The sequence below is a fragment of the Pristiophorus japonicus genome, chromosome 12 (assembly GCF_044704955.1).
Source record: "Pristiophorus japonicus isolate sPriJap1 chromosome 12, sPriJap1.hap1, whole genome shotgun sequence".
Taxonomy (NCBI): domain Eukaryota; kingdom Metazoa; phylum Chordata; class Chondrichthyes; family Pristiophoridae; genus Pristiophorus; species Pristiophorus japonicus.
The window spans coordinates 200,080,471-200,093,500 of record NC_091988.1 but is presented as its reverse complement, the minus strand read 5'-3'; the positions used below and the strand labels follow the sequence as shown (position 1 = coordinate 200,093,500).

At 44.1% G+C, this 13,030-nt stretch overlaps 1 protein-coding gene across 1 annotated transcript in view; it reads left to right on the top strand.

The window, feature by feature from the left end:
• Positions 1-12,777, top strand: part of eif2s2 (eukaryotic translation initiation factor 2, subunit 2 beta) — a 57,625-nt gene extending 44,848 nt beyond the window's left edge. The window contains exons 8-9 of the mRNA XM_070896411.1: positions 10,984-11,069; positions 11,862-12,777. Of these exons, the coding sequence (XP_070752512.1) occupies positions 10,984-11,069; positions 11,862-12,037 (262 nt within the window). The 3' untranslated portion in view covers positions 12,038-12,777. The remainder of the gene's footprint in view (positions 1-10,983; positions 11,070-11,861) is intronic.
• The last annotated feature ends 253 nt before the right edge of the window (positions 12,778-13,030 follow it).

Sequence of the window (13,030 nt, the reverse complement as noted above, 5' to 3'; positions counted from 1 at the left end):
CCTTTCTCTCTCTCTCCTCTCTCCCTTTCTCTCTCTCTCTCTCTCTCTCTCCCTTTCCTCTCTCTCTCTCTCTCCTTTCTCTCTCTCCCCTTTCTCTCTCTCTCTCTTTTTCTTTTTCTTTCTCTCCCTCTTTCTCTCCCTCTTTCTCTCCCTCTTTCTTTCTCTCCCTCTTTCTCTCTCCCTCTTTCTCTCTCTCCCTCTTTCTCTCTCTCCCTCTCCTTCTCTCTCTCTCTTTCTCTTTCCTCCCCCCCCCCCCAGCCTCTCGCTTTTTTTCCCTCCTCTCTTTTCCACCTGCCCCCCCCCCCCCCCCCCCAGACCTGGTGGGAGGGAGGGAGGAAATGTCAGAGCCTCGAGTCCTGCTTCTCGACACCACGTGGAGGGAATGATTCGTGCCGGGAGAAGGGCAGAACTTGGTGGGGGCTTGTCGCCTGTCGCTCAAAGTGCAGTACAAATAGTTACATCTCATGGATATACAGCAAAAGCTATTATCCTTGTGCTGGTTGATTTCAATTGACAGCCTTTTTACATTCGCTCTTGCCCCTCCTCCCCTCACAATGCAAAAAAAAAACTTGTATAGTTGAGCATAACGTTGTCACGTTTGTTTTCACCAATTTCTACTTTTGTCAAGTGCTGGCTGAGTCAACAAAATCTTTTTCTGTAGTTTTGCCAAACAAATCTGTTGTGAATTGTGGTTCTTGACTCTTTATGTAGGTAGTATGGCCATTGCTTTGCATTTCTAGACTGTCTTGTTTCCTTCATGCTCATTCTATATTTGTAGTTATCGAGCTATGAATTTAATATTGGCTATTTACACAGATCAAAGAATTGTGTGTTGAAGTACCTTTTATGTATCAGTTTGTGGTGTCAGCTTCTCTGCTGAAGACCGGGGACACTAGGTGCGACAACTGTTGTGACTCGGGTAGCAATGGCAAAGGGGTGGGGGAGGAGGGTGGTGGAATGGGAATATTCTTTAAATTAGAAAAGAAAAGAGAACTGTTTTCACTGCAAGAAACAAGAAAATGAAAATTTCTGGGGGAAAGTCTAGAGATTTAGAAAGTAAAAAGAAAATGAATAAAATCTTTATTTGTAGATGGGCAGTAACTTCGTGCTCACCAAGTCTGAGCCATTAACTGTTAACTTTGTAGCCCAGTCTCCAGATTCATTTCTTGTAGGAAAACAGCCATACACATATAGATGGAAGAGTAAAAGCAGCATAAGGAGAGCTTCCCACAAACTATGCTATCGACCAGAAACATCTTGCTAACACTCAGCGAGTTTCCATTAATAGCTGCTTCTCTTGTCTCGGGGGAGTCTGTTGCACCAGTGTACTTCAGTGCTTCCTGTCTGGTAATAGAACTTAACAATATGGTAGACATTTTCATGACCACAGCATCAAAGCAGAGTGACAATTTGGATTCCTGTAGGATTCCTACTTTTCTCCTTGGCGACATCAGCTTCCACATGTATGCTGATGACGCCTAGCTCTACCTCTCCATGGCCTCCCTTAATGTTTGATTACCTCTGTGCTGACGCAACTTATCCGGCATCTGTCCTGGATGTACCGTTCAACAGTACATCCAGGACAGCTCAACGTTGGGAAGACTGAAGCCATCACCTTTCCACTGTTTCCATACCCCTCCCTGGCCACTGTCTTGGGCTGAATAAAACTGTTAGCAACCTGTTTGACCCTTAGCTGAGCATCGGACCCCACATCCTCTCTAAGACTGATTGCTTTTATCTGCGCAGTGTTGCTTACCTCCATCCCCACCTCAAGTTCTCCATTGCTTAAATCCTCATCCATGCTTTCATCACCAATACTACTCCAAGGCTTTCTGTCCTGAGCTCCCTCCCCCCAACCTCCATAAACTAAAACTTGTCCAAAAATCTGTTGTACTTATCCTGTCCTGCATTTAGTCCCACGCACCCATCACACCTGCCTTTACTCGCCTACATTGGTTCCCCAATGCCTGAAATTTAAATCCCTTGCCCCTTGTCTTTAAACCTCCCTTTGGGTTTTGTTCCATTCTATTTCCATAACCTCCACCAGTCGTATATCTCCCACAAGAACTTTGTTCCTCTGCCTTCTTGTGCAGAGTGACTAACTCTGCTGCCTGGAATGGCCTGCCTAAACCTCTGCCACTTCTCTCTGCTCCAAAAAAAGCTCCTCCTCAAATCTATTCCTTCACCTCCATGATCCTTTCTGGCTTCATGTGAAACATGGTAGGGGTGTTTGCTTTTTAAAAACCTTAAAGGCTCTGTACAAAAGATGATGTTTCTATATTTCAACTTTCTGAAATATTTACCTTTTTACTTTTGGTATTTAATACTAATCAGCCGAGTAGTCACTATGAGCATTTTGAATTGTTTCACCAGTGCTGGTAGTGCCCCATACCGTTCACAAAATGCATTACTGCTTCCCATTTACTTGACACTGCGTCCGTTCGAGATCTGGAGTTTACCACATGGTAATCATGGCGCCATCCACCACCACCATAACGTGTTGCTGCTCTTGTTGGACTTTAGTAAATAACTAGAATTGTTTTGCTGCAGTGCTTGTTTTTGTCACCAACGTTCAGCAAAAGCCTCCAGTGGTGTTGTGAAGGAGCTGTGGCCATAAAGCAATACCAATAATGTGAAGGTATTTATCGTGAAGTTTGCGATTAGTCTGCTTCAGAAACATAGATCAGAATTGAAGCCACTACTCTATCCCTTTTCCTGCACCCAATCAGTCTCCTACTAGACTCGACTTGGCTAGAAGCAGCAATCCCTCTAGTCGGATGAAAGATGCTGAAAGCCTCTCCTCCTCCAACTTTCCAGATCAAGTGTGGAAAGCCAACATTAAGGAAATATCAGTGTTTTGAGAAAAAATAGACTCATCCAGAACAGACAAGGTATGACGACGAGAACAAATAGAGAGAGGATCGCAATGATTTCAGCACAGGAGGAGGCCATTCGGCCCATCATGTCTTTGATAGAGCTATCCATTTAGTCCCATTTCCATGCCCTCTCCTCATATGCCTTACATTTTTCTGCTTTTATTATATTTCCTTTTGAATGTTATTGAATCTACTTCCACCACCCTTGTGGGCAGTGTGTTCCAGATCACAGCAACTCGCGGTTTCTAAAAAAAATAAAACGGTTCTCCCTCTGTTTCTGTGCTGTAAATACTATATCATTCTATAAACCAGTTGTGCGCCAAGCATTTCCTACTCCCAATTGCACTTTCATATTTGCAAACTTAACATATTGGCGATGTTGGACCCTAAACCAGAATGTTTATTAAAAATACTAATTCTGGGGTCCAGAGCTTTTTTGCATTCACTCGAGCATTCAATTTGTGTTCCAGCTTTGTGATGTGTCTGTGGCGGTCCCAGCTATCTGCCAGACCGTATTAAAGGTGTTGAGGCTTGTTGCGGTCTCCGACCTCTCAGACTACCCATAAACATCTGCTCTCTGCCCATTCCAGCCCCTTGATGTAAACCACTGCATTTTACTATGACAGCACTATAAACAAAACAAAAAGGTTTGCAGGTCTTGCCAAAAAGCTGGTTTCAAATTTCATCGGGATGATCGGAAAACGGGGGTGGAATTCCTCTAGACTGGCCTGAGGGCATATGAAAGGAATTAATTTGATGCGGTAATAAATTGTTCAGGTATTTATTGACCTTTACATTTTTAAGAGCTTTGTGATTTTTATAATTCTCTAAAATGTATACAGATGGTAGCTGCTGGACTGAATACTGAAAGCAATGTATGAATTGCGTGACTGATTAGAAAAAATAAATTTAATTAGAGACTGGTGTCAGGCCAGATGCATGGATGCATGCAGCAGCGATGATTACAGCTTGTGATGGAAGCAAGCTTATTTTTATTTGTTGTCAGTGAAGCTGGTGAGGTCACTTTCATTGCTTGTCTCCTAATTGCCCAAGAAGATGGTCCACTGCCACTTTCTCAGGGCAACAAGTGAAAAGTAATCGAGTACCTTTTCAGGCACCATGATGGAGTGCAAAATGAGAGCAATTGCTGTCAGTAACAGTCTCTGGAAAATCAGCTACCTTTTTTCTGTTAAATTTGCAGCAATACTGTAGTTATATATGTACTAAATTATTAAAGAAAAACTAGCACACTTAAGATAATTGGCAAAAGAACCAGAGGGGGGCTGAGAAGAATTTGCTTTACGCAGCGAGTTATGCGCTGCCTCAAAGGGCGGTGGAAGCAGATTCAATAGTAACTTTCAAAAGAGAATTGGATAAATACTTGAACATGAAACATTTGCATGGCTAGGGGGAAAGAGCAGGAGAGTGGGACTAATTGGATAGCTCTTTCAAAGAGCTGGCACAGTCATGATCGGCCAAAATGCCTGCCTTCTATGCTGTGATTCTATGATATCTATAGTACCTTATCTCTTGGTAATGTCTGAAAGCATTTCACTTGTAACAGTTATGCAGGACTGAGATAGAGGAGTAAGCAGTTAATTTATTTTTGGTGGTGTTGGTTGAGGGGGACTGTTCACTGGGACTTTGGGAAATCTTCCTGATCTTCATGTGTCATGGATCTTTTAACACCTTCCTAAAGCACCACAACAGGTAGACGAGGTCTAAGTTTAACAACTTGTCTGAAAAGGACACCATCACCGGCAATGCAGCACTCCTTTTAGTATTGCACTGGAGTGTCCGCCTAGATTATGTGTTCAAGTCCTAGAGTGGATTGACTGAGTTGGGAGTGCTACCAACTGAGCGTAGCCGAGAAGGGGCTGCAGAGGGGGCATACTTTCAGTACAAATCCTCTGGTCTCCCACTGAAAAAAAAACAACTGCACGAGATATACATAGTTGTATTCAACAACAATAATTTGCATTTATCTAGCGCCTTTAACATGTTTTTATAGCGTAGTAAAGCAGGGAAGTGTTGCTACAGTTATACAGGGTATTGGTGAGGCCACACCTGGAATACTGCGTACAGTTTTGGTTTCAATATTTACGAAAGGGTATGCGTGCTTTGGAGGCAGTTCAGAGTAGGTTCACTAGGTTGATTCCAGGGATGAGGAGGTTGACTTTATGAGGGGTACTGAGGTTGAATGATCAGCCATGATCTTATTGAATGGCGGTGCAGGCTCGAAGGGCCGAATGGCCTGCTCCTGCACCTAATTTCTATGTTTCTATGAGGAAAGGTTGAGTAGGTTGGGCCTTTACTCATTGGAATTCAGAAGAATGAGAGTTGATCTTATTGAAACATATAAGATTATGAGGGGGCTTGACAGGGTGGACGCAGAGAGGTTGTTTCTACTGATGGGGGAGACTAGAATTAGAGGGCATAATCTTAGAATAAGGGGCCGTCCATTTAAAACTGAGATAAGGAGGAATTTCTTCTCTCAGTTGTAAATCTGTGGAATTTGCTGCCTCAGAGCTGTGGAAGCTGGGTCATTAAATAAATTTAAGACAGACAGTTTCTTAACCGATAAGGGGTTATGGGGAGCAGGCAGGGAAATGGACCTGAGTCCATGATCAGATCAGTCATGATCGTATTAAATGGCGGAGCAGGCCCGAGGCGCCATATGGCCAACTCCTGCTCTTAGTTCTTACGTAAAACGCCCCAATAATCTTCAGGGCAATCAAAATTTAATACCAAGCCACATAGAGATATTAGGACAGGTGCCTAAAAGTTTGGTCAAAGAGGTAGGTAAGGAGCATCTTGGAGAGAGAGGTGGAGAGGTTTGAGGAGGGTATTCCACAACTTGGGGCCTAGGCAGCTGAAGGCACAGCCGCCAGTAGTGGAGCGATGGAAATTGGGATGGGCAAGAGGCCAGAATTGGAGGAGAGCAGGATTCTTGGAGGTTAGAGATAGGGAGGGGCAAGGCCATGGAGGCATTTGGAAACTTTGCCCCTCCATTTGTAACCCCAGTTTCTGTTCTCTCCTAACTGGAACGAGCACCTCTGTTGACGATGAACAGCTCCATACAGAATGCTGCAAATCAGCATCTTTACGAGGTGTTGTTGAAGGCAGGGAGATAATCACGGCCAGATGATGCTGTATTTCCTTTCGTGAGAAATATCCTTTTAATTTTCATCCTGGCCGTGTCTACATTTGCTCCAAAACACTGATACTTCCTTACTGTTGGCTTTCCGCGCTTAAGCTCATTTGATTTGCAGAGGAGGGGAGGGTTTAGCATCTGTCATCCAGCTAGAGGGATTGCTGCTTTTAGCCAAGTACCGCAGGAGATGGATTAGGTGCAAGGGATGAATTAGTGATCTGAATTCTGACACTGGTTTATGTCAGGAACAAACCTTCATGATAAATTCCGTCAGGGAGGGGGTGGTGTTGGAAAAGAACACCCTACAAATTATTGTAAATTGTCTCCGCCTAATTGACTCTCTCCGTGCAACGGTCATTTTGAATAATTTTCCAGTTGCAATTCCTTTGAATTAGTTTCTCTTATTTTTTCTCCTCTTTCCCATTCCCTAGCCTTTAAGCCTAGGTGCTTTTGAGTTTGTTACTGGAAGTTGTACAGCACATGATTGGTTTACTTAGCGCACCTCCTTTCATTTTTAAACTTGAAAGATAAAATGAAAAGCACCAATGAAGCCTGGATTTAGTACAGCCAGTGTGGTGGTTACTAACGTACTATGGCCCAAAGTTTCCCCAGGAGTTGCTCCGATTTTTTTCGGAGCAACTAGATTTTTTTGGAGTCATTTAAAAATCGCAATTCTCCCCATTTAAGTTGCTCCAGTGTAAGTGAGTTAGTTAGGTTTTTTTTTAGTTCAGTTTTTTTTTTCCAGAAGGGTGCACATATGTCTGTTTCGTCCATTTAAGCAAGTTTAGCCAGCTAAAGCTTACTCCAAACTAACTTAGGTCATCGTAACTGGGCACTTTTGTACATTCATTAAAAACCCTGCGGTGAATTAACAAATCAGCGCAGGCAGCCAGTGGGGGGGGGGGGGGAGTTGGAGGGTTTTCTAAAGCATTAAGTACTTCACTTTTAACCATAAAGATGCATAGAAACCATCATAATTTTTAAATAACAATAAATGAACATTAAATCAAGTAATAAAAATTAGAAGTCCTACTTTGCCGACTGGAGCATGCACCGGCAAAGCCCTTCGGCCAGGGTTAGGGGCAGGAGACTGGGGGAGACCTGTGCGTGTAAGGCAATCAGTCGCTGGCTTCCTCGCCCCACGGACATTCAAGATAGAATTGACGTATTTTGTACCTAGACACTGGCGTTTATTAATTTGGTGCTTCCAGATACCACTGTTGGAATTCCAACCAGTCCGGAATAAAAGCAGGACGTTTCTCCCCCAGTCTAGGCGCACTCCCCGCGGATGCGCAGGTCGGTCTTGAAGTGTCATCTCCTTACTTTGACGAAATCTGTGGTTGTCGGAGAATGTTCAAAGACGTGGATCCCAAGTCCAGCTCAGAGTTGTTCATATCGGACAGGTCCCACATCTGAGATTTTCAGTCACGAGTCCATATCTGGAGTGTTGCAAGCTGCATCTGTTAACAGGAGTTGTGTGCGAATTTTCTGCCCTGTTACTGCTCTTTGGTCACTGTTAAAGCAACCGTGACCGGAGCGACCATCTTCTGAACGGAGCACAGACTGACTCCGAGCAATGGCTTGTGCAAGTCCCAACCACAGCAAGTGAGTGGGCTCTCCCTCCAACTTACTTCCCATCGGGTGATTTGTCAGTAGGTCTGTCAATGAAACCAGTGAGTTCCCCGCCCCCCCCCCCCCCCCCCCCCCAAGACATCTCAGGCAGATGTTGCTTTCTGGGCTCCCAGTTAATCGGATAATCGGTGTGGGTGTTTCTAGGAAGCCCGAGTCCCGAAAACTATTTAAGCACATCTTCAATGCCTGGGGAGCCCATTCGGCCAGGGCTAGGGGCGGCATGCCCCTCCCATACAGCCTGCAGAGCATCACACAGATTTGGGCTGCGAGGAGCTTACTGCACCTGTGCGCACACTCTAGTGCGCATGTGCAGAGTGTCGCGGCACTGTTTTCAGTGCCAGGACCTTGCTCCACCCCACCCCACCCCTTGTGCTGCGCTACGCCGAGGCCGAAGACATCCTGAGGAGCCAGGAGAATTAGAAGGTAACTTTTCGGTGCCCTTTTTATTCTAGAAAGGAGTGCCGTTTTTACAGGGGGGAGAAACGTGGGCCCATAGAGTTTGCTATACCTCTCCCTAGTAGTGTGTGCAGTCTCCTGCGTGTTGTGCCACAGACTGAATGATCTTGGATTTATAGGTTGTAATCTTGAATGCGGAAATGTCACAAGTGAAAAGGGTTTCGCTTTGTCTGGGAGCTGATATTTTCTTCCGTGTGTGTGTGTGTCTCGTCGTCTGTGTTCTAAATTTCAAGACTGCATTCGATATTCTTTCGCGCACAGCTTCCACTAATTGGATGCCGCATCCCTGACCATCAGGAGTTGGCCTTTACTGCCTATTATCCAATCCCACAATGGTTTGATTCAGGGGCTGTAACAAAGAAACCTCTCGTTACTTAAACTGGATACTGTAATCCTGCACAGGCTACCTTGTGTACTTCTCTAATCTACTAAAAGGCAGACTAATCGACACTTTAGTGAGGCGAGGCCAGATATACGTGAACCAGCTGGTTTATTTCGCAAATCATACGTGAAAGGAACGATTCGCCTTGGAAAATAATGTAATGTGACATACTGTTAACCGGTTTTCTGACCAGCGAATTCTCTTATCAGCATTAGCTTAAGGAGAGCATTGTCGGTCCCTGTGTCTGTCTCCCTTGCCAGTTTTGCCAAACTGGAAGTCCCAGACCATATATTCTTGTCCCTTTTTGTTTCCCAGCTAGACAGGAAGCCACATTCTTGAACTCTGACCCCCACCACAAGCTCCCTGTGTTTGTCGATTGCCCAGTTGCGCTGCCAATTAAACTAACTGCCAGCCATCTGTGGTGAGGGTCTCACCCAGACAGCCTCGTGCCTGTCTCTAGTTGTTTGTTGCACTGAGCCAGTGTTAATGCTGAGGTAACTAGAAGAGCACTGATGCATACAATACTGAAATAGCTCTGGGCCAAATAGAGTCGCAAGGGGTAGTCCAGATGGAAGGTGCCTCTGAGGGAGATAAAACCAGCAGCAGATAACTGAACGTTTTACATCCTTCTCAGCAGATGCAAAGTTAACAAACGTCACTTGTACTGAACAGGCACTGATGAAGAAATGGGCCTTTTCATCTCTGCATTCTGTTCGGTAACCTCTGGATCAGAAAGTTGTGGTTCAAGCCTCACAGCAGCACTTGAGCACATAATCGGGGTGGGCCCTCCATCCCAGTATTGCGGGAGCAAGGCACATGTTAATAGAGCTGCCCGAGGGGCCCATCTCTGTTCAGGCACTGCTAGAAGGGTAATAGAATACTACATTACAAAAGGGGCCATTTGGCCCATCACATTTTGTAAGCGAGCCACCTAGTCTAATCGCAAGCTCTTGCCTGCTTCCCAGACCCTTTAATAATCTTTTTCAAGTAATGAATTCCCTTTTAAAATAATTCATGGACTTTGCTTCAACAGTGGCAGCGAATTCTCTAACCATCCTCTGTGTAAAGAATTCTCTTCTAATCTCCCTTTTAATTTTTAGTGATTGCCTTGAATATGTGCCCTCATTACCAACCCTGCTGTGTCCACTGGAAACAATCTATCTCTAGTTGCCTTATTATAACCCTCCTTAATCTTTCAGTTCACCTCTTAACATTTTCAACTCTAGTGAAAGAAGCTCTAACTTAAGTGTCCCTTCATAACATCCGAGTGAATCTACACTACCTTGTCCATTGTAAGGACGTATGAAATAGGAGTAAGCCATACAGCAACTCGAGCCTGCTCCCCATTCAATAAGATCATGATTGATCTTCGACCTTAACTTCACTTCCCCGCCCAATCCCCATATGCCTTGATTCCATTAGTGTTCAAAAATCTATCACTCTCTTTGCTTTTATATTCCTTCTGTAGTGAGATGCCCAAAACTCTACACACTGCTCCAACTGCAGTCTAACTAAATACTCAGAGCAAGTTCCACATTGTATGACATTTACTTGTGCTGCGGACAAAGTCCTACTGTTAGAAGTTACTGTCAGCAGTGGCTCAGTGGGTAGCTCCTTGCCTCTGAGTCAGAAGGTTGTGTGTTCAAGTCCCACTCCAGGGACTTGAGCACACAAAAATCTAGGCTGCCATTCCAGTGCAGTGCTGAGGTGCCGTTTTTCGGATGAGACGTTAAACCATCTCTTTTACGTGTCTCTCCGGTGGGCGTAAAAGATCCCATGGCACAGTTCGAAGAAGAGCGGGGGGGAGTTCTCCCTGGTGTCCTGGCCAATATTTATCTCTCAATTACCATAACAAAAACAGTTTATCTGGTCATTATCACTTAGCTGTTTGTTGGAGTTGCTGTACATAAATTGGCTGCTGCATTTCCCACATTACAACAGTGACTACACTTCAAAAGTACTTAATTGGCTGTAAAGCGCTTTGAGACGTCTGGTGCTAACATAAGTCCAAGTCTTTCTTTTACTGCTACTGTACTCCATTTAAAATCATTTAAGATCCATTTCATTTCCCTATTCTTTGCAGAATGTATTTGTCCATTCATAGAATGATACAGCACAGAAGAAGGCCATTCATCCCATTCCCTGCTTTTTCCCCATAGCTCTTGTTAAAATTTCCCTTCCAGTATTTGTCCAATCAAACTTAATGAACATATTAACTGGCCATCCTGTTAGTTTATCTATATCGTCCTGCTGTCTTTTAAAGTCCTTCTCACAATGTGCAATTGTGATTCCTCACAACATCCCTCCCTCAACCAATTGTGCTGGAAAGAGGTAGACTTGGTCATGCATCTCACTGCTGACTTGGAACAGCTACTGCATTTGCCTCTGCAACAGGCACTACGCTTCTGATGCATTTGAGACATTTGGTGTGATGAGTTTAAGTGCAAGTATTTTATATCTGAACTATTTTTTTCTTTTAACAGCGGATCCATTGATGGCAACAACCAGCTTGTAATCAAAGGAAGGTTTCAGCAAAAGCAAATAGAAAACGTGTTAAGGAGATACATCAGTGAGTACGGCAGATTATGTACCTTATAAGCGAGAGTTGGTGGGAAACGGGGTTACCCTGGGGTAAGAACCAGCAGGCATGTAAATAAAACTCTGGGATCTTCACTAAACTCATCAAAACTAAAGACCGAATTGTAAATGTGTAATTAGTTTGAAAGAATTTCAGAACTGGGGTTCCTGTAACATACTGGCTGACGACACTACAGCTAGTTCTGTGCTCCGAATTCAGCTCAAGCCATGATGCTTGTAAAAGCGACCAGAATTTCAATATAGTATCAATAAACTATACTTGTTAAAATTCTACATAGTTTTTATACTGTAAATTTTGCTCTCTCTTCTCATTCTGCCCCTTCTTTCACTTCCCCCCTCCAACCCCCCTCCCTCCTCAGTGTAGCACTGAAGGGATGCTGCAATGTCGAAAGCTGGCACCTTGTTACCGATGCACAATTTTCTGTGTTTGGTTTTAATTTCATCGTTTATTTTCTCCCCTCTTTATCTCCCCCCTCTAACTTCTTCACATCCCACATCAGAGATTTGGCAACTAAACTACTTCTGTTTCTATGGCCTCGCTGCCAGTTATTCTGTGACAATTAAAACGTTTCTTGTTCTAGTCTTATTTGCCCCATTGTACGTCTAATTACTTTCTCTAATTCTCAGACTTCCTTCATAACCCCAGCATCTTTGAAATTTACAATGTTTTTATTTATAAAAATGATTAAAATTGTACTGGATTTGCTGTGAAACCGCTTGATGTAACTCACTTTTGTGTTCTCCCTCCCCATACCATACACAGAGGAGTACGTGACCTGCCATACCTGTCGATCACCGGACACCATCTTGCAGAAGGACACACGGCTGTATTTCTTGCAGTGCGAGACCTGTCATTCACGCTGCTCTGTGGCCAGCATCAAAACTGGCTTCCAGGCCGTCACTGGCAAGCGTGCACAGCTCCGTGCCAAAGCACATTAGCCTAAACCTTAACCACTGGAGAGAGCAGGAAGCGGGGGATTGATGTAACAGGACTGTTTTACCAAACAAGGAGTGGGTTTTAAGCGCATCAAAAATAAATAAAATGCTACTGACTCGGCAACAAAAAAAAAAACCATGCTAGAATGGCGAGCATTGGTTCATGATACCCTCCTAAGCCCCAGAGTTGATTGTAACATTCCTGGTGCGATGCTCTCTCTTCATATCCTGTCCAGTCACCAGTATAAATGCACAAAGAAAATTGCCTTTTATACAATGAAAGATGGGCAGGTTGCCGGAAGTGCACCTCGATTTCCTGGAGCTTGGAAACGATCCACTGAATGTCGTCAAGAGTGAATCATTTCTCTTTGTTGATTAAACCTCACCCTGGCTGTTGGTCAGTTCGCTGTCTGGCTGCTGTATTTTTTAACGGGGGAGAGGGAGGGTGGGGTAAGTTGGCCAAATTGTGCTGAGTAAGTTCGGAAATTTATTAAACAAATTCCCTGAGAAATATTTAAAACTGTTGACTTTTTTTTAATAATCCCATCTTTCTAAGTCACAACTTTTCAAATGCCAGGGTGAGGTGGGTTACGGAGTATAATCTGCCGCTTTTGCAGCGGTGATGGAGGTTTATCCGTATTTAGCCGTGGATTCGTTTTGGGGAGTTTTTAAAAAAAAACACATGGTATGTTATCGGTGAACATGTACGAGAATAAGATGTAATAAAGTACTGGTTAACACAATCATTCTCCTTCCGGTAACGTTTGCCACTACGCGTTTCTAATAATTCTGAAACTTGCTGACACTTACCGAGCCTTCTAACGTGTTCCGAGCACAACCAGCAGCAAACGCACGATTCGCTTGCAGCCGACTTACACAAAAGAAAAGAGCCAACTTGCCTCGTTTGAGCAGCAGTAGAGATTCACTTCTCGTAGGGTGGGAGGAGTGAGTCGAAAACCAGTGTGGCATCATAAAAGCACCCGTTGGGCGTAACTG